At 45.2% G+C, this 23,815-nt stretch overlaps 1 protein-coding gene and 1 pseudogene across 4 annotated transcripts in view; both read left to right on the forward strand.

The window, feature by feature from the left end:
• RAPGEF2 (Rap guanine nucleotide exchange factor 2) overlaps positions 1-23,815 on the forward strand; it is a 651,997-nt gene that overhangs the window by 173,845 nt on the left and 454,337 nt on the right. For all 4 annotated transcript variants that reach the window (XM_033941499.1, XM_033941509.1, XM_033941490.1 and 1 more), the window contains exon 2: positions 20,708-20,778. In XM_033941499.1, coding sequence (XP_033797390.1) covers positions 20,708-20,778 — 71 coding nt within the window. The remainder of the gene's footprint in view (positions 1-20,707; positions 20,779-23,815) is intronic.
• LOC117359199 lies at positions 5,260-5,649 on the forward strand (annotated as a pseudogene).

Raw genomic sequence — 23,815 nt, forward strand, 5'->3', positions numbered from 1 at the left:
ACGCCCGATTCACCCCCCCAGCAGGACCGCTCGCACCCCCACCCCGAACGACCGCTCGCACGCGCTCCCACCCGCACCCGCATCCACGATCGGAGCAAGAGGGAGCCCAAGCCCTCTTGCCCGGCCGACTCCCCGACGTCCGATACATCCCCCCCCGGCAGGACCACTCGCACCCCCACCCCGAAGGACCGCCGACTTCCCGACAATATCGGGCAAGAAGGGAGCCCAAACCCTCCTGGCCACGGCGACCCCCTAACCCCACCCCGCACTACATTACGGGCAGGAGGGATCCCAGGCCCTCCTGCCCTCGACGCAAACCCCCCTCCCCCCCCAACGACCGCCCCCCCCAAGAACCTCCGACCGCCCCCCCAGCCGACCCGCGACCCCCCTGGCCGACCCCCACGACCCCCCCACCCCCCTTCCCCGTACCTTTGGTAGTTGGCCGGACAGACGAGAGCCAAACCCGCCTGTCCGGCAGGCAGCCAACGAAGGAATGAGGCCGGATTGGCCCATCCGTCCTAAAGCTCCGCCTACTGGTGGGGCCTAAGGCGCGTGGGCCAATCAGAATAGGCCCTGGAGCCTTAGGTCCCACCTGGGGGCGCGGCCTGAGGCACATGGGCCCAACCCGACCATGTGTCTCAGGCCGCGCCCCCAGGTGGGACCTAAGGCTCCAGGGCCTATTCTGATTGGCCCACGCGCCTTAGGCCCCACCAGTAGGCGGAGCTTTAGGACGGATGGGCCAATCCGGCCTCATTCCTTCGTTGGCTGCCTGCCGGACAGGCGGGTTTGGCTCCCGTCTGTCCGGCCAACTACCAAAGGTACGGGGAAGGGGGGGTGGGGGGGTCGTGGGGGTCGGCCAGGGGGGTCGCGGGTCGGCTGGGGGGGCGGTCGGAGGTTCTTGGGGGGGCGGTCGTTGGGGGGGAGGGGGGTTTGCGTCGAGGGCAGGAGGGCCTGGGATCCCTCCTGCCCGTAATGTAGTGCGGGGTGGGGTTAGGGGGTCGCCGTGGCCAGGAGGGTTTGGGCTCCCTCCTGGCCCGATATTGTTGGGGAGTCGGCGGTCCTTCGGGGTGAGGGTGCGAGTGGTCCTGCCGGGGGGGGGATGTATCGGACGTCGGGGGGGGCATCAGGCTTTCAGGATGGGGACAGACCTTCAAGGGGGGACAGGACTTCAAGGGAGGACAGTGCACGGAAAGTCAGGGGGGGTGAACGGAGAGTCGGGACAGCGCACGGAAAGTCAGGGCAGTGCACGGAAGTCAGGGGGGGTGAACTGAGAGTCGGGACAGCGCACGGAAAGTCAGGGCAGTGCACGGAAGTCAGGGGGGGTGAACGGAGAGTCGGGACAGCGCACGGAAAGTCAGGGCGGGCGAAAGGAGCGGCGGGCATCATGCGCGGTATACCCGTGAGCGCGGTATACAAAAGTTTTTGTACATGTCATCGTGATTTCTGCGCGCTATACCCGTGTGCGCGTTTTACACGGGTGTGCGTTATATCCGCGAAAATACGGTACTTCTTAAAGTTGCCACCAGATGAGAGATGAGTGCTGCGGTCTCTGGTAGGAGAGAAGCAAAAACACGGCATTTGAAATCATTGTTTTATTAACAAACAAGTAATAAATTTTAGCTGTTTTACTAAACCGAGCAGCGTGTCCTTCGCAAACTAGATGACACACAAGGCAACCTGGGAGACTACTTTGAAGGATGTTAACAGTTTGTACTTTGTTGTTCATGTTGTACGCTGTATGCCACAATAAAACAATGATTTCAAATGTCATGTTTTTTGCTTCTCTCCTAACAGAGACAGCTGCACTCATCTCTCATCAAGTGGCAACATTAAGAAGTACATGTCACACACTTTCAAACATGTATATTAGATTTCCAGTGATGGCACATTTTTGAGAGAAAAAAAAATAGTCACCATGACTCAGAGGTCTTGGTAGGAGATACGCTAGCCTCCAGCGACCATAACATGGTATGGTTCAACCTTAGGAAAGGATTCCCTAAATCAATCACAAAAACAAAGGTACTTAATTTCTGGGGCACCGACTTCACACGCATGGGAGATTTCGTCCATCAGACGCTGCAGGACCAAGCAGAGACCGGTAGTGTAGATGCTATGTGGTTGTACCTGAAATCATCCATACACGAAGCTACTAATCGCTACATAAAATCGATAGACAAACGGCAAAGAAACAATAAACCCCAATGGTTCACTGAGGAGATCTCGCACCTCATTAAGGAGAAGAAAACAGCATTTCTTTCCTACAAACGTACGCAGCAAAGGGAAACTAAAATAGAATATAAGACCAGGTCTGCAGTGGTCAAAACAGCGGTTAGGGAGGCCAAACTTCGAGTGGAAGAAACTTTGGCAAAAAACATTAAAAAAGGGGACAAATCTTTCTTCAGGTATATTAGTGATAGGAAAAGGAACACAGATGGCATAGTACGCCTTAGAAGACCGGACGGAAACTACGCGGTGGCGGATTCTGAAAAAGCCGAAATACTAAATGAATATTTCTGCTCGGTCTTCACCTGTGAGGCACCAGGACATGGACCACAGTTGAAGACAAAACAAATTGTGGAAGACCCTTTTCAGAATTTTGAGTTCACACCTGAAGATGTCTACAGCAAACTAACAAGGCTCAAGGAGAACAAGGCCATGGGACCGGACAATTTACACCCAAGAGTGCTTAGAGAATTAAGAGATGTTCTGGCGGAACCATTGGCCGTGCTCTTCAATCTCTCACTAAGCACGGGGAAAGTTCCGTTGGACTGGAAAACAGCCAACGTCGTTCCTCTGCATAAAAAGGGTTGCAAGGCTGAGGCTGCGAACTATAGACCGGTGAGTCTCACTTCAATAGTGTGTAAACTCATGGAATCACTAATGAAGCATAAATTAGATACGGTCTTGAATGAGGGGAATCTCCGGGACCCCAGTCAACATGGATTCACCAAGGGTAGGTCCTGCCAGTCCAATCTTATCAGCTTCTTTGACTGGGTAACAAGAAGGCTGGACTCGGGAGAGTCCTTAGACGTCGTATACCTTGATTTCAGCAAGGCTTTTGACAGCGTCCCACATCGCAGACTGCTGAACAAGATGGAATCAATGTGGTTAGGAGTAACGCTAACTGCATGGGTTAAAGATTGGCTAAGTGGCAGACTTCAGAGGGTGATGGTTAACGGTACCCTCTCTAAAACGTCGGAAGTGACCAGCGGAGTGCCACAGGGCTCAGTCCTGGGTCCACTCCTCTTCAACATATTCATTATGAATTTGACTCAAGGGCTTCAAGGCAAGGTAACCTTATTCGCTGATGACGCCAAACTATGCAATATTGTAAACGGCTACAATCTACAGGATACTATGGAACAGGACCTCCGTACTTTAGAAAGTTGGTCCTCTATCTGGCAGCTGGGCTTCAACACCAAGAAATGTAAGGTCATGCATCTCGGAAATGGAAATCCATGCAGAACTTACACCTTGAATGGAGAAACTCTGACCAAGACTGCAGCAGAACGAGACTTGGGAGTGATCATCAGTGCAGACATGAAGACTGCCACTCAAGTGGAGAAGGCTTCATCTAAGGCACGGCAGATGATGGGTTGTATCAAGAGAAGTTTCATCAACAGGAAGCCTGAGGTCATGATGCCATTATACAGAGCCATGGTGAGACCTCATCTGGAATACTGTGTGCAATTCTGGAAGCCACATTACCGTAAAGATGTGCTCAGAATTGAGTCGGTTCAGCGGATGGCCACCAGGATGGTCTCGGGGCTAAAGGGTCTCTCGTACGAAGAAAGACTGAACAAATTGCAGCTCTATACTCTTGAGGAGCGTAGGGAGAGGGGAGACATGATTGAGAAATTTAAGTACATCACGGGACGAGTCGAGGTGGAAGATGATATCTTTCTTCTCAAAGGACCCTCAAACACAAGAGGACATCCGCTCAAACTCAGGGGAGGGAAGTTTCGTGGAGACGTCAGGCAGTACTTCTTCACGGAACGAGTGATAGAGCATTGGAACAAGCTTCCAGTACAGGTGATCGAGGCCCGCAGTGTCCCAGAGTTCAAGAATAAATGGGATACCTATGTGGGATCACTGCGAGGGTCATACCAATGAATAGGGTTGCTAGGATATAGACTTAATAGAGCAGGTCAGTAAAGTTTAGGGGCCAGTAGACTTAAAAGGGTGGGTCAATGGTATGGGCAGACTTGATGGGCTGTAGCCCTTATCTGCTGTCATCTTTCTATGTTTCTATGACTTACAGTATGAATCAACCCTTGTATCTTGCCTTTGCCTCTTCTGTTCTAGAACTATCTTTCTATGTCTGATTGAAGCATTTTGAGATACAGTAAGACACTTTTGAGGGATTTATACCAAAGATGAAATATGTGAGTTTTGATACACAGAAAACATTTTTAACAAAGCCTTTACAGCCATAGAATTCTCTTGTATAATATCTTTAAAATCATACATCGTCCTTGTTTTCTTCTTCTGTAGGTTGTTCATTTGTTATCCAATAGAGCAGTGGTTCCCAACCCTGTCCTGGAGGACCACCAGGCCAGTCGGGTTTTCAGGATAGCCCTAATGAATATGCAAGGAGCAGATTTGCATGCCTGGCACCTGCATTATATGCAGATCTCACTCATCCATATTCATTAGGGCTATCCTGAAAACCCGACTGGCCTGGTGGTCCTCCAGGACAGGGTTGGGAACCACTGCATTAGAGGATATCCCTCAGGGCTCTTGTGGCACATTTGCTGGGATTACCTTCTGTTTCTCATATCACCCAGGGCCGGATTAAAGGGTAGGCCCAGTAGGCATGTGCCTCGGGCCCGAAAATATTAGGGGGGCCTCAGGGCCAGCGTTAGGGGGGAGCAAACAGGGCAGGGGGCCTCCAACTGCCTGGTGAGGTCAGCTTCCCTCGCTTCCACGTCCTCGCTTCCCTCTTGCCCACCACCCGCAAGCAGACTGAACCCAGGCTGCGGGGCTCTAACACTGTGTGCGGCGTCTTCCCTTCTCCTCTGAACAGGAAGCTACGTCATTCCTGTCTCATAGGAGAAGGGAAGCCGGTGCGTGCAGTGTTAGAGCCCCCCTGCCTGGGTTCAGCTCACTCTAACACTGTGCACGCCGGCTTCCCTTCTCATTACATCATGACTGGTGGGGGGGGGGGGGGGTGTTAAGGCGTCACGGGGGGAGGAAAGCTCTGGACCCCGTGGATGGCAGCCGGCTGCATCTAAAGGAGAAGTGGATTTTACGATAACTATGGCCAAAGACATTCTGGGAGATGTGGGTCTGTACTTCGATGAGTTGAACAAATTGTAGATTTTGGATCCAGATGTTGCACAGCAAACAACAGAACTCAAAGAAGAATGCAGGGAGTTCGAAGACAAAATAGGGCAGTTAAAAAATGTATATAGTTGGGGGCTTAATTGAATTTGTTGATTAACTAGCAAAACGAGCTGAAAATGAAGGCGATTGGTGCCAGAAATTTGCTCAAATCAATAGCAAAGAGAAGCACAACAGCAATAGCTGCATGCATTAATAGCAGAGAAAAAGATGCAACCGGAAAGGTATCGAATTGATTACGAAGCCCTATCTAAAGTGGAAGTGGAGCAAAATGAATTTATTGACCAGTCTATTCTCCAGAAGTAATGCAATCAAAAGACTAAGAAAAAAAATATTTATTTTCAAGGCAGTGGTATGGAAAACTTGCACCATTTCAACAAACCAGTGAATTTTTTTTTATCTGATGAATAAATATTTTTACATTGAGTGAAACAAAAGAGCAAAATGAAGGGAATAAAACATTTCAAATTGTTTGAAACCTCTGTAAACTCAGCTGCAGAAATAAATAAGATGTTAAAAAAAGAAGAAGAAAGAAAATGGGTAAATAAATGGGGGTGGGGCAGGGGAGCCCAGTGGACTTTTTTGCCTAGGGACCCTTGACAAATTAATCCTGCCCTGGTATCGCCTCCAGTTTTTTTGGTCTTCTATTGTTTAACACAAGGTTCACAAATTATTTTATACCAGATTCTTGTTTTGATTGGGAGAGGGGGGATATTGTAAATCTGTGGTTGGCTTTGTTCTTGGTGCACTGGCCTGCATGAAATTCTATGAATGCACTTTTGCATTACAGTGAGCTTTTTGGAAGAAGATTAGAAGAAGAAGAGCTTGTTGCAACTATTCTTCAAATAGTTCCCTCCTGAGATAGAGTGGCAGGGCAAAATAGATTCTGCTGTCTTTGAAATTCTTTCCAAATCACGATGCAAAAGTGCATTGACAGAATACCTTCTGAACATTACAGACACATACTTTGCAATGGCCAAGCAGAGGCCAGCTTCTGGTAGCTGAAGTAAATTTCCATAGCTCCTCAGGGTTGACAGGGAGAGGCCCCCACCTACCTCGATTTCAGAAAACTTCACAAAACTCATTTATTCCACAGACAGAATCCCTAATCCCCCCTTCTTCCACTTCTCTCACCCCTCCCACCAACGATCTGAACTCTCCCTTTACTCCTTCTTATTATTCTCTCCCAACCAAACTCCAATGACTTGTACAACCCCTTCATGCTTACCTCAACGACTTGGTTGCTTGTAAATCTGTTTAATTGATGTGAACCACCTAGAACTCCCTGGGTATGGCGGTATACAAAAATAAAGTTGTTATTATTATTATTATTATTATTAATAGGCATTGTTGTACCTAGTACCGTGTTTCCTTGAAAATAAGCCCTAGCATGATTTTTAAAGATGCTCCTAATATAAGCCATACCCCAAAAGTAAGCCCTAGTTAAGATCGACTCCCCCCGTCCCAGATGTCCGCGTCACTCCCAGAATCCATCCCTGCCACTAGTACTACTCGATTCGCTGAAAACATTAGACTCATCAATTCATCGATCCCCATCCCGGTGAGACCTGACATACCTCTGCTCTGAGTCCTCCAAAAACAGCTGCCGTTGCTGCTGTTTTTGGAGGCCTCGGAGCAGAGGTATATCAGTCTCACAGTGGGAGGGTCAGTGGGGTTCTGCTGCACAAGGGGATGAGTTGACAGGGGAGGAAAGACGCTGCACATGGGGGTGAGGAGAACGGAAAGAGGAAGAATTGGGGTGGAGGAGAAGGAAGGGAGAGATGATTGTTGTACATGAAAAAAATAAGACATCCCCCCAAAATAAGCCCTAATGCATTTTTTGGATCCAAAATTAATATGACACTGTCTTATTTTCGGGGAAACATGGTAGTATTATGTATGCCAAGATCCCTTTAATCAATTAAACAAAAATTTAATTTTTTTGTTTCCTTATCTTGCTAGAACAGCTCAGACTAGTAGGTTAATAACCCCTTACCAGCAGGTGAAGGCAGAGAAAAAAATGTTTATGTTCTCAGTATAACAGTTGGTACAGCCAGGATCTTGTCAGTATTTCTCTGCCTCCAGCAGATGGCACAGATCTGATCGCAGCAGCAGGTGTTTTTGTGGTGTCAGGTGTTTGAGACTTATCAGTGTAGGCTTCAAGAATCTGATTATGATCCTTCTTCTAGTTGAGCCTGGAGGGGTTCACTGCCCCTCTATAGTCACAGACCTTCAGTTAGTGATTCTGTTTGGCAGAGGTTCCTTTAGGGCCTTGTTGGAGAGCATATCTCCCTCCTCTAGCCTTCTGTAGAATTAAAAAAAAAATAAATTCAGGTAGTCAGACAGAGGGAATAAATTACAGCAGCAGCCCTTTCTGCATAAACAAGAACCAGAAGATTCTTCAACTTTTTTGCAGTTTCAAGAGAGAGCCACTGAAAGTTGTGGCTATTTTTAGAGGCATCTTTTTACTGTGCCTGGTTATGGCAGCTGATAGTAAGCAGACAACGTGAGGTTTGTGGAAACGGGGTTAAGTAGTACCACCAGATCCTACTGCCCCCCTCACAATGCAGGAGCTTCAGGGGAGCTTTTGGGTAGAGAATGACATGGGGACAAATTTTTCCCCGTCCCTGCAGGAACTCATTTTCCTGCGAGTTCTTTTCCTTTCCCTGCCCCATTCCTGCAAGCTCCATCCCCATCTACACAAGCCTCAAACACTTTGAAATCATATGTGTTAGAGGTTTGTGTGGTTAAAACAGAGCTTACAGGAATGGGGCAGGGACAGTGATAGTAACAAAACTCATAGGGACGGGGAAATTGAGTTTATTTATTTATTTATTCAATTTTTTTATACTGTTCTCCCAAGGGAACTCAGAACAGTTTACATGAATTTATTCAGGTACTTAAGCATTTTTCTCTGTCTGTCTGTCCCAGTGGGCTCACAATCTATCTAACGTACCTGGGGCAATGGGGGGATTAAGTGACTTGTTCAGGGTCACAAGGAGCAGCATGGGTTTGAACCCACAACTTCAGGGTGCTGAGGCTGTAGCTTTAACTACTGCTGTACACTGTCCTTCATGGATGGGGACAACTTTGTCCCCGTGTCATTCTCTATGTTGGGTGACCCACGTAATCCCCCAAATCTCATCCTCTTCTGAGTTGCAACGTTCAGTAGAGGTTTCCATTTCTGTCATGGTATCCATTTTCTGGGGAATGTGATTCTTTGATTGGGTAGGAGAGGATCATACATGTAATGCTCTTTTTGGGAATAGGATCTGTTCCTCCCCCATTGCATACCTGAGGAAGTTGATTCCATGGTATGGGTACCACAATTGTTCTAGAGCCACAATTTTGTCAGGCACTCTTGTAGTGCCTTAAGCAGGCTCTTTCTGCATCATTCCCTGGTGTCGGGCATTATAATATTCAATATCTGGGCCAGAAGGGATAGTAATTTGTCAGGGCCATTTTGGAGGAAGTTTTGTCTTCTACCCTAAAGGATAAGCCATGGTACATCTCACTAGGGTCTTCTATTTTTTCAGCCCCAGCATTATTGCATAGCCTTCCTTTTTCACGTCCTGCGCTGGCTTATAAGAAATTCAGGTTGCTCTAGAGCAGTGTTTCTCAACTTGGTCCTGGAGTACCCCCTTGCCATTCATGGTTCCAGGATATCTATTATGAATTTGCATAAACTTGATTTGCATGCATTGCCTCCTTTGTATGCAAATTTCTTTCATGCATATTCATTGTGGATATCCTGAAAACCTCCAGGACCGAGTTGAGAAACACTGCTCTAGAAGATCCATTTATTTTACTTTCTCTGAGCTGGCACAGTTTGATAACTAGGGAATGTCCCTCTGATATCAGATCACCCAGCATTTTCATCTGTTGTGGGATGTCATTTAATTCTTTTTGAATGTTTTGTCTTTATGCTTGTATTAATTTTCCTATTGATATAATATTCTTTTCTTTTAATTTCTTAGATTAAATGCCACCTAGACCTATTTTGTTAGATAAAATGACTTAGCAATTTTAAATAAATATTATAAAGGAGGTAAAATGTATTCTTTCTTTATAATTTCCTTTCCTTGGTTTCTGCTAGACAAGTTCAGGGTTTTGGAGTATCTTTGAGTTCTTTATCAATCACTAGTTTACAGATAGTCTCACATTCTACACAAGTGTACTGAAAAGGTATTTTAAAGGTCCTGGTTGTATCACGTGTTATACTGTTGATGTCAATGGAATCTTTTTTTCCCCCCTTTACCTTCATTTCCTGGTAAGGTGTCATAACTCACCATATTTTTTTTTGCTTCATAAGATGGACCTGACCATAAGACGCATCCTAGATTTAGAGGAAGAAAATAAGAAAAAAACCATTCTGAACCAAATTCTCCCTGCTAGGCTCTGCACCCAACCCCACACTCCTTGCCATGCTCTGCACCCTGTTCCCCCTCCCTGCCAGGCTCTGTACCCTGTTCCCCTTCTGGTGGTCTAGTGGTAGGTCGGGACAGGGACATGGCAGACAGGCCTAGTGGCTGGCAGGCAGGTAGGGACAGGGCACGCAGGCAGGCCTCCCCGTCCCAGGCCTCCCCCCCAGGCATGCAGGCAGACCTTCCCCCTCCCTTGCAGCCCCTCCAGGCAGGCATGCCTCCCCCCTCCCAGGCAGCCCCCCCCAGCAAGAAAGCAAACAGGCCTCTCCCCTCCCAGGCATCCCCCTCCCGGCAGCCCCTAGGTGGGCAGGCAGGCCTTCCCCTCCCAGGCAGCTCCCCCCAGGTAAGCAAGGAAACAGGCCTCCCCCCTCCCAGGCAGCCCCCCAGGCAACCCCCTCAAGCAGGCAGGCCTCCAAACTCCCAGGCAGTCTCTCCTGGCAGGCAGCCACCGTATCTAGCGAGAGAAGGTGATGAAATGAATAAAAAGGTAACTGGGGGGAGGGGAGGGAGGAAGTTGGGTATTCGCTCCATAAGACGCACCCTTATTTCCAACCCCTTTTTGGGGATAGAAAAAGTGCGTCGGAGTGAAAAATACGGTATCTATAGTTTGGGTTCCTCTTTCCCACATGCATCGCTTTCAACTCACTCACATAAAATGTCATCTGCTATTTTGACGCCCAGTCTCACAAGATCCTCTTGCAATCTTTTCACAATCCTGTTGCTATTTAGTAACTTTGAACTTTGTGTCATCAGCAAATTTCATGATCCCGCTAGGTATTCTCATCTCTAGATCACTGATAAATGTTAAAAAGCAGCAGTCCCAGTACAGAACCCTGGGGAACCCCACTATTTAGTGAACCAAAAAAATAACAAGCCAAGGGTAAAGAATAAATCACCAACCTCAACAACCCCTTGTAATATCAAAAATGTGATATCAATGATATCTGTGATAGAAAAAGATGATCAGTTTTGAGGATTACTTCCAATGATTGATTCTAGGAAGAGGAGGAAAAGCCTCAGACTCCTTTCTGCTGTAGCTTACCTTTTTTTTTTGCAAGCAGATCCATTAAATCTAAGGAGCAACCTCATCAGCATAAAAACCTCCTCACCTCCAATCAAAATTATTTTATGTGTTCATCAAATTTGATATAAAGTTTGCCTTGTTTAACACTGATTTTTATTCAGTTTTTTTTTTTTCACAAAGTTATGAGCTCAAAAAAATACTGTTGAACTCTAGTGCCATTCAAAACATCAAAATCAACGTTCGTATTGTTCTTGCAAAATTCTAACATTTATCTTGGCCAGCATATCCCATGTCTTCAGCCAGCTAGCTGGTCACTGCAAAAACATAGTTAACTTCATGTGAACAGTTGATGGTGGCCAAAGCTGTGTCAGGGCAGACTTACAAACATAATCTTCAGCACTTCTCCTCCGTGCTCACCAGTGAGTGAAGTGCCAAAGATTATGGGCTCCTTTTATCAAGGTGCACTACGGGGGTTAGTGCATCGGACATTTCATCACGCGCTAACCCCCGCGGCAAGCCAAAAAACTAATGCCTAGTCAATGGAGGCGTAAGCGACTAGCGCGGCAGGCGGTTGAACGCGCGGTATTCCGTGCGTTAACCACCTACCACACCTTGATAAAAGGAGCCCTATGTTTCTAAGTCTGCCCTGATGCAGCTTTGCCAAACACTGGTTGAGTAGAATATCAAATTTTAATAAACATAAACTATGAAATGCAGAAAAGTGTTTGAATGCAGGTGTTGCACAGTAAATGTGACTGCACACTGCATTAAAATGAATGGTAATGTGGTTGTTTACCTGTTAATGTTGAGGAAAACAGAGTTGTAATCAATTTGGCAGTTTTTTTAGAACTCATACTTATTTGTGTGTAGGTCTCTCTACTTTTATATCATAAATGAATTATTACTGTACCAGTGGTTGTATTGCAATGTAGTGTATTTAGGTTAGGCTGTGTGATTCCTAAAGAGGTTGCAGATACTATAAAATAAAGTAGCAAAATTGAGAGGGCACAAAAGTATGACTCATTGATATTTAAATTGTATGGTATTCATTGGCTGTCTTTGGAATATTAGGTGAGAGTTAAAATTTTGATGCTGGTATTGAAAAGGTGCATATTGAATACCTGGCAAGTTTATAAATTTGTTATGACCTAAGTCAGTGAAGCAGAGTAAACAGTGGAGTGCCGCAGGGATCTGTACTGGGACCGGTGCTACCTAATTTATTTATAAATGATCTGGAAATTGGAACAAGTGAGGTGATTAAATTTGCACTAAACTGTTCAAAGTTGTTAAAACACATGCAGATTGTGAAAAATTGGAAGACTGGGCATCCAAGTGGCAGATGAATTTTAATGTGCAAAAATGCAAAGTGATGCACATTGGGAAGAATAACCCAAATTACAATTACCAGATCATCTTTGGGGTTAGTGCCCAAGAAAAGGATCTGAGTGTCTTATACAAGGGCATCAATACCTCCTTTTTACTACTGGCCATTCCTTTCCCTATGCACTCAATCATCCTATTAAGAGTTTTTGCAGGTTATAAAGCTTGGTTTAATTGGTCAGTTAGTCAGGGTGCTGTATTGTAGAGAAGTCAAAATAGCTTTATACACCCTTGGAGAAAAAGTTGTGGTATTTAACTCTCTTTTTTTTCAGGGCATGTTTTAGCATAGCTGATTGAGTATGAAAAGCTTTTGTTGAACAAGGACACAAATTTGGCCATCTAATAATACTGTAAAATGAATTGTAGTACTAGTAGTAATTTATTGTATTTTATTCTATCCTCAGCTGTTTCCTTCTACTTTTGTGGGCTTTTTGGTATAAAACAAAATTCAGCCTGGCGCACCCTATGGTGCTATGAGCCTCTAGGTGGTTTTCTAATTTTCTGAATCCTAAGCTATTACAGCAACTGTTCTTGGTCAATGGACTCAAACGTAGTTCTTTCTGAAACATGATATGCATGCACCCTGGGAGTGACCACTAGGTGTCATCATAATGCTTATTTTTCTGTAAGAAATTTGCATTTCCAAAAATTAATTCTTTAATACATTTTATTAGTACCTATGAATGGATGCTTATTTAATACCTTGGGAGCTTGATGATCACATTTTTTAAATTTGTGTTTCTTTATTAAAATTTGATGTCCCACCGAAGCTTACAACAGTTCTCAGCGGCTAACAAAACAAATACATAAAAAGGAAAAGATCTCCATAACATACAGAAAGACCTATTCAATTATTCAAAAAAGGAAAAAGATAAAGGGAGAGAAAAAAAGGTGTGCCTATATGGCTCTGTGATTTAAATGTTTTAGTACAACATTTAAATCATTAGAAAATTATTCCAGGAAAAGTACCTGTACATATTTATACCTACTAATTTCTATAACTGTTGTCTGATATATATATAGGCTGAAAATTCAAAAGATTTATGTATGGGTCCAAATCCTGCTCCAATTCTGACCTATGTGAAATGACAGGCAGTTATAATTTAATGTAGAGGAGTTCAGAGTGATGTGTAGAAATCCAAAGGAGATGTGTGTATGATAAAGGGCGAAAGGCTGATGAGCATGGAACAGGAGAGGAAAATTGGTGTAATAGTGTCTGAGGATCTCGAGGTGGCAAAGCAGTGTGACAAGGCGGAGGCCAAAGGCAGAATGACGCTTGGCTACTCAGAGAGAAGTATGACCATCAGAAGGGAGGAGGTATTAATGCCCCCTGTTACAAGCCATTAGTGAGGGCTTACTTGTAGCACTCTGTTCAGTTGTGGAAGCAAATATTAGTAAGGACATAAAGACTTGAAACGGTTCTGAGAATGGCAACAACAATAGTATAGGATTTGTGCCAAAAGCTGTATGAGAGGAGATTGTCCTGAATATGTAGACTCTAGAGGAAAGGAGGAATTGGGAAGATATGTACAGACATTTAAATAAGTGAAAACTATTAATACAGAAACAAATTATTTTTGAGAGATGAGAGAGGGTGGAACTAGAGGAAATGAATTGAAGTTGCAGAGTGTCAAACTTAGGAGTAACATAAGGTTATGCTTTCCGACAAGAGTGGGTGATGGATGTCTGGAATACTTTCTTGGTAGAGATGGGGACAAAAGAGGTGACTGAATTAAAAAATGTGTAGGATGAATATAGAGGATCCTAGAAAGGATGGAATTACAACAAAACTTAAAATGGCTGTTGATGTGTTATGACGGGTCGGATTGGTGCTTACAACAGCAAATCCAGTAGTTGGGAAGTAAGGCCAGTGCTGGCCAGACTTTTATGCTCTATGTCACAGATGGGCTGGAGAGGGCATCAATGACTTATCAACTGCTATGTTTTTAGGGTATAGTTTAGTTATTTGTATCCTGCTTTACATCAAAGCAGGTCACAACAAATACATACACAGTTATAAATAGCAATACAAATACAACAAAACAGTCACAATAATAAGGCAGAGAAGCGCCCAACGTCCCATCATGCAGCTGTCATTTATTATGTTACTGTGAAAAAGACATTCCTCTTTGCGTGCCATCCATATTAGCACCATCTGCAAAGAATATAATTTAGGCAGTAGAATCATCCTAATCAGGGCATTTCTTCCCTGATAATGGTAGGTACTTAAGTAAATCCCCAGATATCTCTTAGGCTTGTGCATCAGTGAGATCATTAGGGAGTGATGCCATGGTTCCCCCCCTCTACTCTCCAAAAGGGACGGCAGTTCTGATTTGTAACAGTTGACTGAGTTCCAAAAAGTTTCCAAATTTCTGTACTATTTGAAGAGCAATGCCCAAATGTTTGGGTGCTTGGTCCAAGTCAAGTAGTATATCATTTACAAAAAGATGACTTTTACTTTCCAAGCCACCAGATCCTGATGTTGTGGCAGAGAAGACTCAAACGCAAAGACACACTAGGTGCCAGGTCAGCTCAGGTTATGCCAGTCACCTGATCTACTGCTGAATTGTGGGGTGGACCGGGGCTGGAGAGAGCCCATGCTACAGGATCATGCTGGGGGAGGGGGGTTGGACTGTAGTACCTGTGGGGGAGGGGGAGATAGAGAAGCACCCAAGGGAGGAGGGTTGGAGGAAGGAAGAGAGAACGAGAAGCCCCTGCAGGAGGGAAGTTGATGGGAGGGAGAGAGAGAACAAGAAGACAAGAGAAAGAAGCACCAGTGGGAGGGGTTGGAGATTACTTTGGCTAATTTTAAGTACCAGAGATTTTGTAGAAAGTAGAAAAAGTAGTGGCGAGAGAAGGCAGCCCGTTAGAGATATTTAAATACCTACATGGCATAAATGCGTGTTAGGCATATCTCTTTTCATTTGAAAGGAAGCTCTGAAATGAGAGGGCATAGGATGAAGTTAAGAGGCGATAGGCTCTGGAGTAATCTTAGGGAATAGTTTTTTACAGAAAGGGGTCTTTGCGAGCATGCCTTGTCTCTGCCGCACTGAAGTTCAAATTTTCCTGTTCCCGTATTCTCCAGAGGCACTGTCTCCTTCAATACAAAGAATATTTACCCTAGAAGACCAATTTTTAGTAGATTATTTTTATAAGCCCTTCATGGAACTTATTTCTGCTGCTGCCTTTTAGATGCCTTGCATCACATGATCCCTCTCCCCCCCAAAAAAAAATCCCTGTTCTAAGCTAATGTAATGAGTACTCCGTCAGAGACCTTGAGTGGCATTTTGAAGTACATTTCCTATGATTCCTGGCATTGTAGACCATACCCTAATGATATAGGATAACTCATGGTGGTTTTCTGCTTCAGTGGAAAGTTTGACTGGAGCGTATGCTAGGAAAAGCTTATGCTACTTTTGAAAGATAAGTGCTAAGGATAGGAAGCAGATGGAGTGGCTCAACCCAGGGTTAAAAAAAATGGTGACGATAAATTTTCTTAGAGCAGAGCTTCCCAAACTGTGGGCTGCACCCCAAATGGGGGTAACAAAACCTGCTTTTGGAGGTGACTTACCTGGGTAACCTCACCATAGTTGCATTTTTATTCTGCCCCTATGGGGGGAAGGGGGTGTCACACAGTTTTGTTTGGCCACAATCATGAGGTCACAGCCACAAAAAGATGAAGCACTGTATGAGCGTCGGGAGCAGCGCGGGTCATTCAGCGCGGCTCCCCGCACTAGAAACTGCTAGCGCGGTTTAATAGAAGAGGCCCTTAGTGTATTCTGCCCAGAGCTGCCATTTTTCTTCCCCGGTCTCCTCTTTCCCAGCCGCTATCTGTGACTTGGAGTGTTGAAGGAGCCACTCCTCTCGTATCTGCTTTGTAAACCACCTTGACACTAATGTACGGTATATCAAATTAATAAATCCAAGTCAATCCAATCTTTCCTGGCATCTGCTCGCTCTTCCCTTCTTACTGGGACAAAGTGGCAGATTCAGATCTTGAACCCCCTGCTCCTCCGAACCCCAGGGCCCTTTTCACTCCGTTGTTTGGAGCTTCTGCTGCTTCCTTATCCCCCTCCTCCACTCAGCTCACCTATCTTCAAATCGTAGTTTCACACCGAGCAGCTCTCTTGTCTGCTGTAAAAGTTTATAAAGCATCTATGAAAAAGGTTATAAAACGTCACCCATACATAAATGCAGGGTAGAACAGGAGCCAATAAATCCACAAAGGAAACTCAAGTCAAGATTATTGAAGCCATTTGTATGTACTGAAAAATGTTTGAAGGGCAGAGGATTGCACCGGTTATGGCAAACTTACTGAAGGTCAGTGTTTGATTGCTACCTTTTAGTGCTTCTGGAGGAATCTGCAGCTTGTTAACAACATTTTTAAAAACTTGTCAATGACTTTAGCTTTGTGTTCCCTTCATGGGTCTGTTAAAGGCTTTTACTATCATATGTTCCATTTTTCTCTCGTAAGGGAAATTCAGAATGTCTCCATTTATGAGACCAAATGTGAGAAGCGCAACATGACGACATGTCAGATGGAGTGTAATGAGACAAAAGATCCAAATTATCATCCACTGTTCTTGGAGGGCTTCCATGTTCCATTCCCCTTCCATCAGCCCAAACTGTGTCGGTTGCAGCCTGCAGTGGAGTTTGATGGGAAGCCTCTAGAATAATGTCCATTTTCTCCTGAATTTCTAGCAAAGCTGTGGAAGTTCTGTGTTCCTTTAGATCAGTGCCCGGCAAACTGTCTCAAGCCGCAATGCACTAAACATAGTGGCTGCGGCACGAGGCATCCTAAAGTGTGCGGATGTCACTATGATAATGTCACATGCATGTCAACGTCTGTGCATGCGTGAAGGCCCTCCAGACGGGCCCCGCGGGTGCTAGCAGGGAAGAGGGCCAGAGAGGAGAGGCATCGGCTGATTGCCGCAAGAGATATGTCCTGTAGGCGGTCAGCCGGCACCTCTCCTCCTCCCCAGTGTGCTGTGGCACACCTGAAATCTCTTGGAAGCACACTAGGGTGCCACGGCACACAGTTTGCGATACACTGCTTTAGAAGTACAGCTGCCCGAGATGTCTGCCGTTTAGAGCAGTGTTTTTTAACCTTTTTACACCTATGGACCGGCAGAAATAAAATAATTATTCTGTCACTGGGCTAAGTCGTAGGCCAGATCCCGCCCATCTCTACCCAATCTCCACCCCAGACCCCGCCCCCATAACAGTACTAATTGCACTTTGCACGTCCCGTGCCTCATCTGGAAGCCTTCCCTCTGACGTTGCAACATCATAGAGAAGGCTTCCGGTTCAGGCGCAGGATGCCCGTAGGAGCCACTGCCTGTGGTGGCTTTGTGCACTGAATCAGTTAGGAAGAGGGAGCTGGCTCGAAGATAACACCGCATTGATTGCACCGTGGACCGGCGGTTGAAGAACACTATTTTGGGCCTGATGCACATGCTGGCCCTGTGGACCGGCACTGGTCCATGGATCGGTGGTTGAAGAACACTGGTATAGAGTGTACATCTTAAAATCCAGTGCATTATGAGGGAGTGCACTGCAAGGGCTTGAAATGGTACGCCGATACATTTTTGAGAACAGGGCGCTCTGCCATTTCTCAACTTGTTTGTGTAGATCACTTGCTTCCCTGTGGAGCTGCTGCCACAGTCTATTAGCAGCAGAAGTTTGTGTGTTTGCTGCTGCTTGGCAAACTTGCCAACTTCTTAGCAAGAACGAACAATCTTGGTTTCATTCCTGCGAACAATCTTGGTTTCATTCCTGCTCCTGCTGTGTTCAGCCTTTATATCGCATGTGATTATGTTGGTGCATTATTCTTTATAATATGAAAACACTTTCACTATGACAAATGCACAATGTCAGGTGGTGCAATAACAGCACAGTTCGGGCTTAATGACGATTTATCAACGGAGGAAAAAGCCTCAGACAAGGGTCCTCCCACCTCCACAAAAGTGGTTTCAAGGTGGTTAAGCGATCACCTCATTGGCAAAAAAAACCTTCTTTAAATGAAAAAAAGCTCTGTGCTGTGCTTAAAGAAGATAGAAGAAAATGCTTTTCAACTTATCTTCTGTTGATCGGTAACACCAACGGTGGCCAGCGTTTCACAAATCTGCTGCCTCACTTTTGTGGAGGTGGGAGGCAGTGTTCCCGCTAAGCTGCGTTGGCCTGCGCTCACGCACAAAATATTATATCGCAGCGCACAAGTTTCTCTTCACAGCGCACACACGCGTCGCAAAGGTAAGGGGAGGCTATAACAGCTCCTGCAGCTCTGCACTTCCCCACAATTGCCATGCTTCGGTTCCTCTTCTTCCTTCCTTCCCCCCCCCCCCCCCCCCCGCGGGACCCTGCGGCACCATCAACTCTTACTCCCTCTAATGTCGGCCCTGCAGCTCCAGACTTCCTCGCACCTTCTCCCCTCCCCCTTTGGATCGCTATTATTTTAAATGTTATAGCCGCAGAGCTGTATCCATCAGTGGAGATGTCTAACCTCGGCCTGCCCCGGAACTCTTACTGCAACAGTGACTTCCTGTTCCTGCCTAGACGGGCGGCTGCTGCAGTAAGAGTTCCGGGGCAGGCCGAGGTTAGACATCTCCACTGATGGATACAGCTCTGCGGCTATAACATTTAAAATAATAGCGATCCAAAGGGGGAGGGGAGAAGGTGCGAGGAAGTCTGGAGCTGCAGGGCCGACATTAGAGGGAGTAAGAGTTGATGGTGCCGCAGGGTCCCGCGGGGGGGGGGGGGAGGAGGAAGGAAGGAAGAAGAGGAACCGAAGCATGGCAATTGTGGGGAAGTGCAGAGCTGCAGGGAAGAGTGTTGCGGTACCCAGCTGGAGGGAGAAGGAAGATGAGGGAGGGAATTAAAGGAGATGCCAGGGCTTGGAGCATAGGAGGAAGGTATGCCAGTCTAAGGGAAAAGGAAGGGGGAGATGTGAGAGCATGGAGGGGGAACGAAAGATGGAAGAAAAGGAAAGGAGAGAGATGCCAGAGAATCAGGGAAGGGGAGATACCAGACTATGAGGAGAGGTGTGGGAGAGGGAAGGCGAGGAGAGAGATGCCAGACCAATGGGGTGAAAGGAGAGATGGAAGGGGGAGGCATACAGTTTCTGGAAGGGGCATAGAAGGAGAGAAGATGCCATATAGGGGAAGAGAGACGGCAGACAGTGGATGGAAGGAAGAGAGTTACAAGAAGATGAGGAAAGGAGAAACCACAGAAGACAAAGGTAGAAAAAAATTTCTATTTATTTATTGCTTTAGGAGACATGTGTCACTGTTTCTGTGAAGCATTGTATGCAGAGTCCAGCTTCTTGCTGGTTCAATTTAACCTTTGTCTATGTATTTTTATTTTATCCCCCCTTTTACAAAACTGTGAAGCGTTTTTAGCACCAGCCTTGGTGGTAGCAGCTCTGATGCTCAGAATTTTATGAGCATCAGAGCTGTTACCTCCGTAGCTAAAATCCACACTACAGTTTTGTAAAAGAGGGAGGGGTTAGTTTGTGATTACATATTCCTTACTAGGCGAAGGTGTTTTCTGTGTTCTGTGTGTTTTCTGTTAGGATTGACGGTGTAGGATTGATCTGTGCTGGTCTGGCTTGTTTAGTTTTACAATGGGTGTATTGATGTACTGCTCACTGCAATATGTAAGATGCTGCCTTTTCCTAGGTACTCATGTGTGACGTGTGGTTTGTTACTAAAAATCATGTTTTTCTTACAGATGGGGGGGGGTGCCAAAAAATGATGGGCCCCGGATGTTACATATGCTAGGTACGCCACTGTATGTAAAGATACCAGAAAGCTGGCGTAGCAAAAACTTCTAAGTTTTGAGTATTTAACCCTCCCACAATCTCACGGGCACTCGTTTCAAGTTTATTGAGATTTTGATTTAAACGCAATATCAAATATTTTCAATGCGTATAACAAAAATAAATTTGGGGAAATAAATAAAACCATTTGAACCAGTGTTCCCGCTAAGCTGCGCTGGCGCACAAAATATTACATCGCAGCGCACACGTTTCTCGTCACAGCGCACAATCGGAAGAGGCGTACGGCAGATGGCAGGGCGGCGAGAGGAGAATCGGGCGAGTTGGCTCATAACTTGCTGGCGCCCGATATTTTTGGCTCACGGTGAAAAAAGTTTGCTCACAACACCCGCCCGCTTAGAGGGAACACTGGTGGGAGGGCCCTTGTCTGAGGCTTTTTCCTCCGTTGATAAATTGTCATTAAGCCCGAACTGTGCTGTTATTGCACCACCTGACATTGTGCATTTGTCATAGTGAAAGTGTTTTCATATTATCATTGACTTTTCATAATATCTGAGTCCTTTTTGGTTGTGCTTTATTCTTTTATACTTCCCTGTCTTACTGTACTTAATGGAATTTGAAAACAAGTTGGGGAAACGTACTGTGAGGGGTTATAGATCAGAGAAACTGTACAGTATCTTTTACTGTTATTTGATAAAAGCACAATAATTTAGTGTATATTGATCTGAGAATGCTAACAATTCCCTCTCCATCTGTTTTCAGGACCTGGAGATAGTGTATTCATACCTGCATGGAATGGAAGCATTGTCCAATCTGCGAGAGCATCAGCTGAGGTATGCCGCTGTCTCGGTACCTTATTAGTATGATACAACACCAGGTTGTCAAAAGACAGTGAGCTCGGAACTGTCGGTAGCTGAGAGGTTACCTAATTATCTGGCTCATTTTTTCATAGAAAGCTGGGAGTAATACAATAGGTCAGTATTCAGTATTGATTATATGGAGTACGTCTACTTCATTTTAAAACAAAGCTAAAAACATTTCTGTTTCAAGATGCATTCGATACCTAGTTGCCCTTGTAAGGGCTAAACACATGTTGACTGTAGATAGCAACATCCTTCCCATCCCTTCCTCCCACCTCCTTTGTTTTTTTAGATCAGTGATTAAGTTTCTTTAACTTAAAGAGGAAGTGTCAGCATTTTCCTGATGTACTTAAAACATCGAACGCAAGACAGAAATCCATTAACAAATTACTTCCACTCCAGAAAAAATCTTGAATTATTTCTTTAAAATTTGCTTTTCTTTTATTGGTTAGAGGAGCCTTTCGTACAAGTATTGAGTGCTTCCATCCTCTGTCACTTGTGCAAGAAAGCAGCGTCTTGTCAGGACATTTATTATAGTGATCCCTAGTGTTAGATATGGATGTTTGTGGTGTGTCGGTAAAGGACCTGAATGTATATCATACAAAGCTTTGTTAATATATAATGGGCTGTGGCAGAAGAAAAGCAAACACAAACCAGCACCGAGAATGAGCTTGACCTGGACATACTCTGTTTTTGGTTAAACATGTTAATTATTTGCTTTGTTTATCCTGAAAAAATAGCTTTTTTTGGTCTAAGTATCTTTATTGATATTAAAACTGTTTAGAGAGAAGCACTAAACTTGAGTAGCATGGAGGGGCATAATAATAACAAGACGTCTAAATCCCCTTTTGGCCTAAGGCCCTAAACGCTGAAAGTAGCAGCAGAGAAAATGTCCATTCTCAAAAAGAAAACATCCAAAATGAGGTTTTCGGTTTTTTTTGAGAATGACCTACCTCTACGTTCAGCAATTTAATCGCCCAGACCACCACTACGTCTAACCTTAGAACACATTATCAACCAAAAAATTGCCCAAGTCCCAAACGCCCAAAATAAGACCTTTTAGGCGAAGGAGGGGCCAGTCCTTCGCTTAAAAGCTGGATTCTGTAACTGGTGTCTGTCAAAAACAACACCGGTTACAGAATCCCCCCCCCACTGCAACGATCATGGCAGGAGAGATGCCAAATCCATCCTCCTCCAAACCCCAACAATACCGGCAGGAGGGAGCCCAACTCTTCCTGCCAAGGCACGAGCCCCCGACCCCCCCCCCCCCCCGAATCCTGAAAATACCGGTAGGAGGGAGTCTAACCCCTCCTGCCAAAGTGCAAGTCCCTCATGATCCCCCCTTCCCGAAAATACCGGCAGGAGGGATTGGTCCCAATTCCGATTAGTCCAGGCGCCTAAGGACCCTCTTATGGACAGGGCCTCAGGCACCTGGCCCAATTGGGCCCTAGGCCTGCCATTCGGATGGGCTTGGGAACTGTCCAGCCGGCCAACTTAACGTAAGTTGAGTTGGGGTGTTGGGGGCTGGGGTTTGTGTGTCGGGGGGGGGGGGGGCGCAGGCTTAGGGAGGGCCGTTTGGGGGGGGCTGGGGGATCCCTCCTACTCGTATTTGAGGGGTGGGGTGGGGGGGTCGCCTTCCGGCAGGAGGGCTTGAGCTCCCTCCTGCAGGTTTTAGATACATCTAAAACCAACTTTGATTATTGGTACTTGGACTGATTATCGGTACTTGGACGTTCTGTCTTTTTGATCGTCCAAGTAACGATTTAGGCCATTTTTTTTTTTTTTTTTTAAATTATGAGCCCCCTAGTGTTTAGGGCAACAGATTGAACTAGAATGACTAGGGTTTGAATCCAACATACATAAATAGTTCTTATAAAAGCTGTTTAGCCACAAAACCATTTACAGTAATACAAGTTTAAACAATATCTGCTGCTGCTGTAAATGTTTTGTGGATTTGCGCTAATAAAAATATTTAAAGTAAAAAAAAAATTGTGTTAAAACTTATGGCATGGATGTCTAGTCTTTGTAGACTTTCTTACCAGGATCACCCGGATTTCTAATCTCGGTTTATATTCGAGGCAACCATTTTCCTTCTTTTCAGGGGTGGGATGGGGTGGTGGAAAAGGTTACCTCGATTTATATCTGGATTGGTTTATATTCGAGGATATACGATAAAAACTAATTTAAAAAAAATGTAGGTGCCCACAGAACAGACCACCAATGTCCTGTCCCTAGCGGCGCCTTCCAGCGCCTACGATCAAAGTGGGCGAGGCTTGCGCCGGAAGTGACCATAGGTGCTGATAGGAGTCCCTGTGGACGTGATTCTTATGTAAAGTAGGCGCCAGAAATGTAGGCCAGTAAAACCCTGGCCTACATTTCCAGCGTCATCTTTATACGTGGCTGCGATTCTGTAACCGATGCCGGTACTTGATTGACCGGTGCCAGTTGTGCAGGCGCTTGTTGCAGAATCAAGCCCTGTGTGTTTGCATCTCTCTATATATATTTACATATACACATACATATACATAAGTATATAAATTTTTGGAAATAGGCACTTGTACACAGCAACCTTATCTCTATAGCTAACTGATTTTTGTGGTATTAAAGCAGGAAGTAAAAACAGCACAAATTAAGCCCTGCAGCTAAATATTAAATTAGCGTCTGTTTATAGCACTGGACTCTATGTTTGCATCTCTCTCTCTCCCTCTCTATCTATTTATACATTTTTTGAACTAGTTGCTTGCACACGGCAACCTGATCTCTATAGCTAGCAGGTTTTTGTGGTATTAAAACAGGAAATAAAAACAGAAAAGAATTAGGTTTGCTAGGACACAAAATTATATATAATCAGTGAATACAATTAAAAATGATGTGTGGGCTGGATTTAGCAGGATTGCCTGCCTTACCTAATATTCTCTGCTATTGTTCACATCATAGCTTTCATTTATTTTTATTTCTTGAGTTTTCTAGCTTTCTAATATGTTTTATTTTGCACCTGAGGACCATAAGG

The sequence above is a fragment of the Geotrypetes seraphini genome, chromosome 1 (genome assembly GCF_902459505.1).
Source record: "Geotrypetes seraphini chromosome 1, aGeoSer1.1, whole genome shotgun sequence".
NCBI lineage: Eukaryota > Metazoa > Chordata > Amphibia > Gymnophiona > Dermophiidae > Geotrypetes > Geotrypetes seraphini.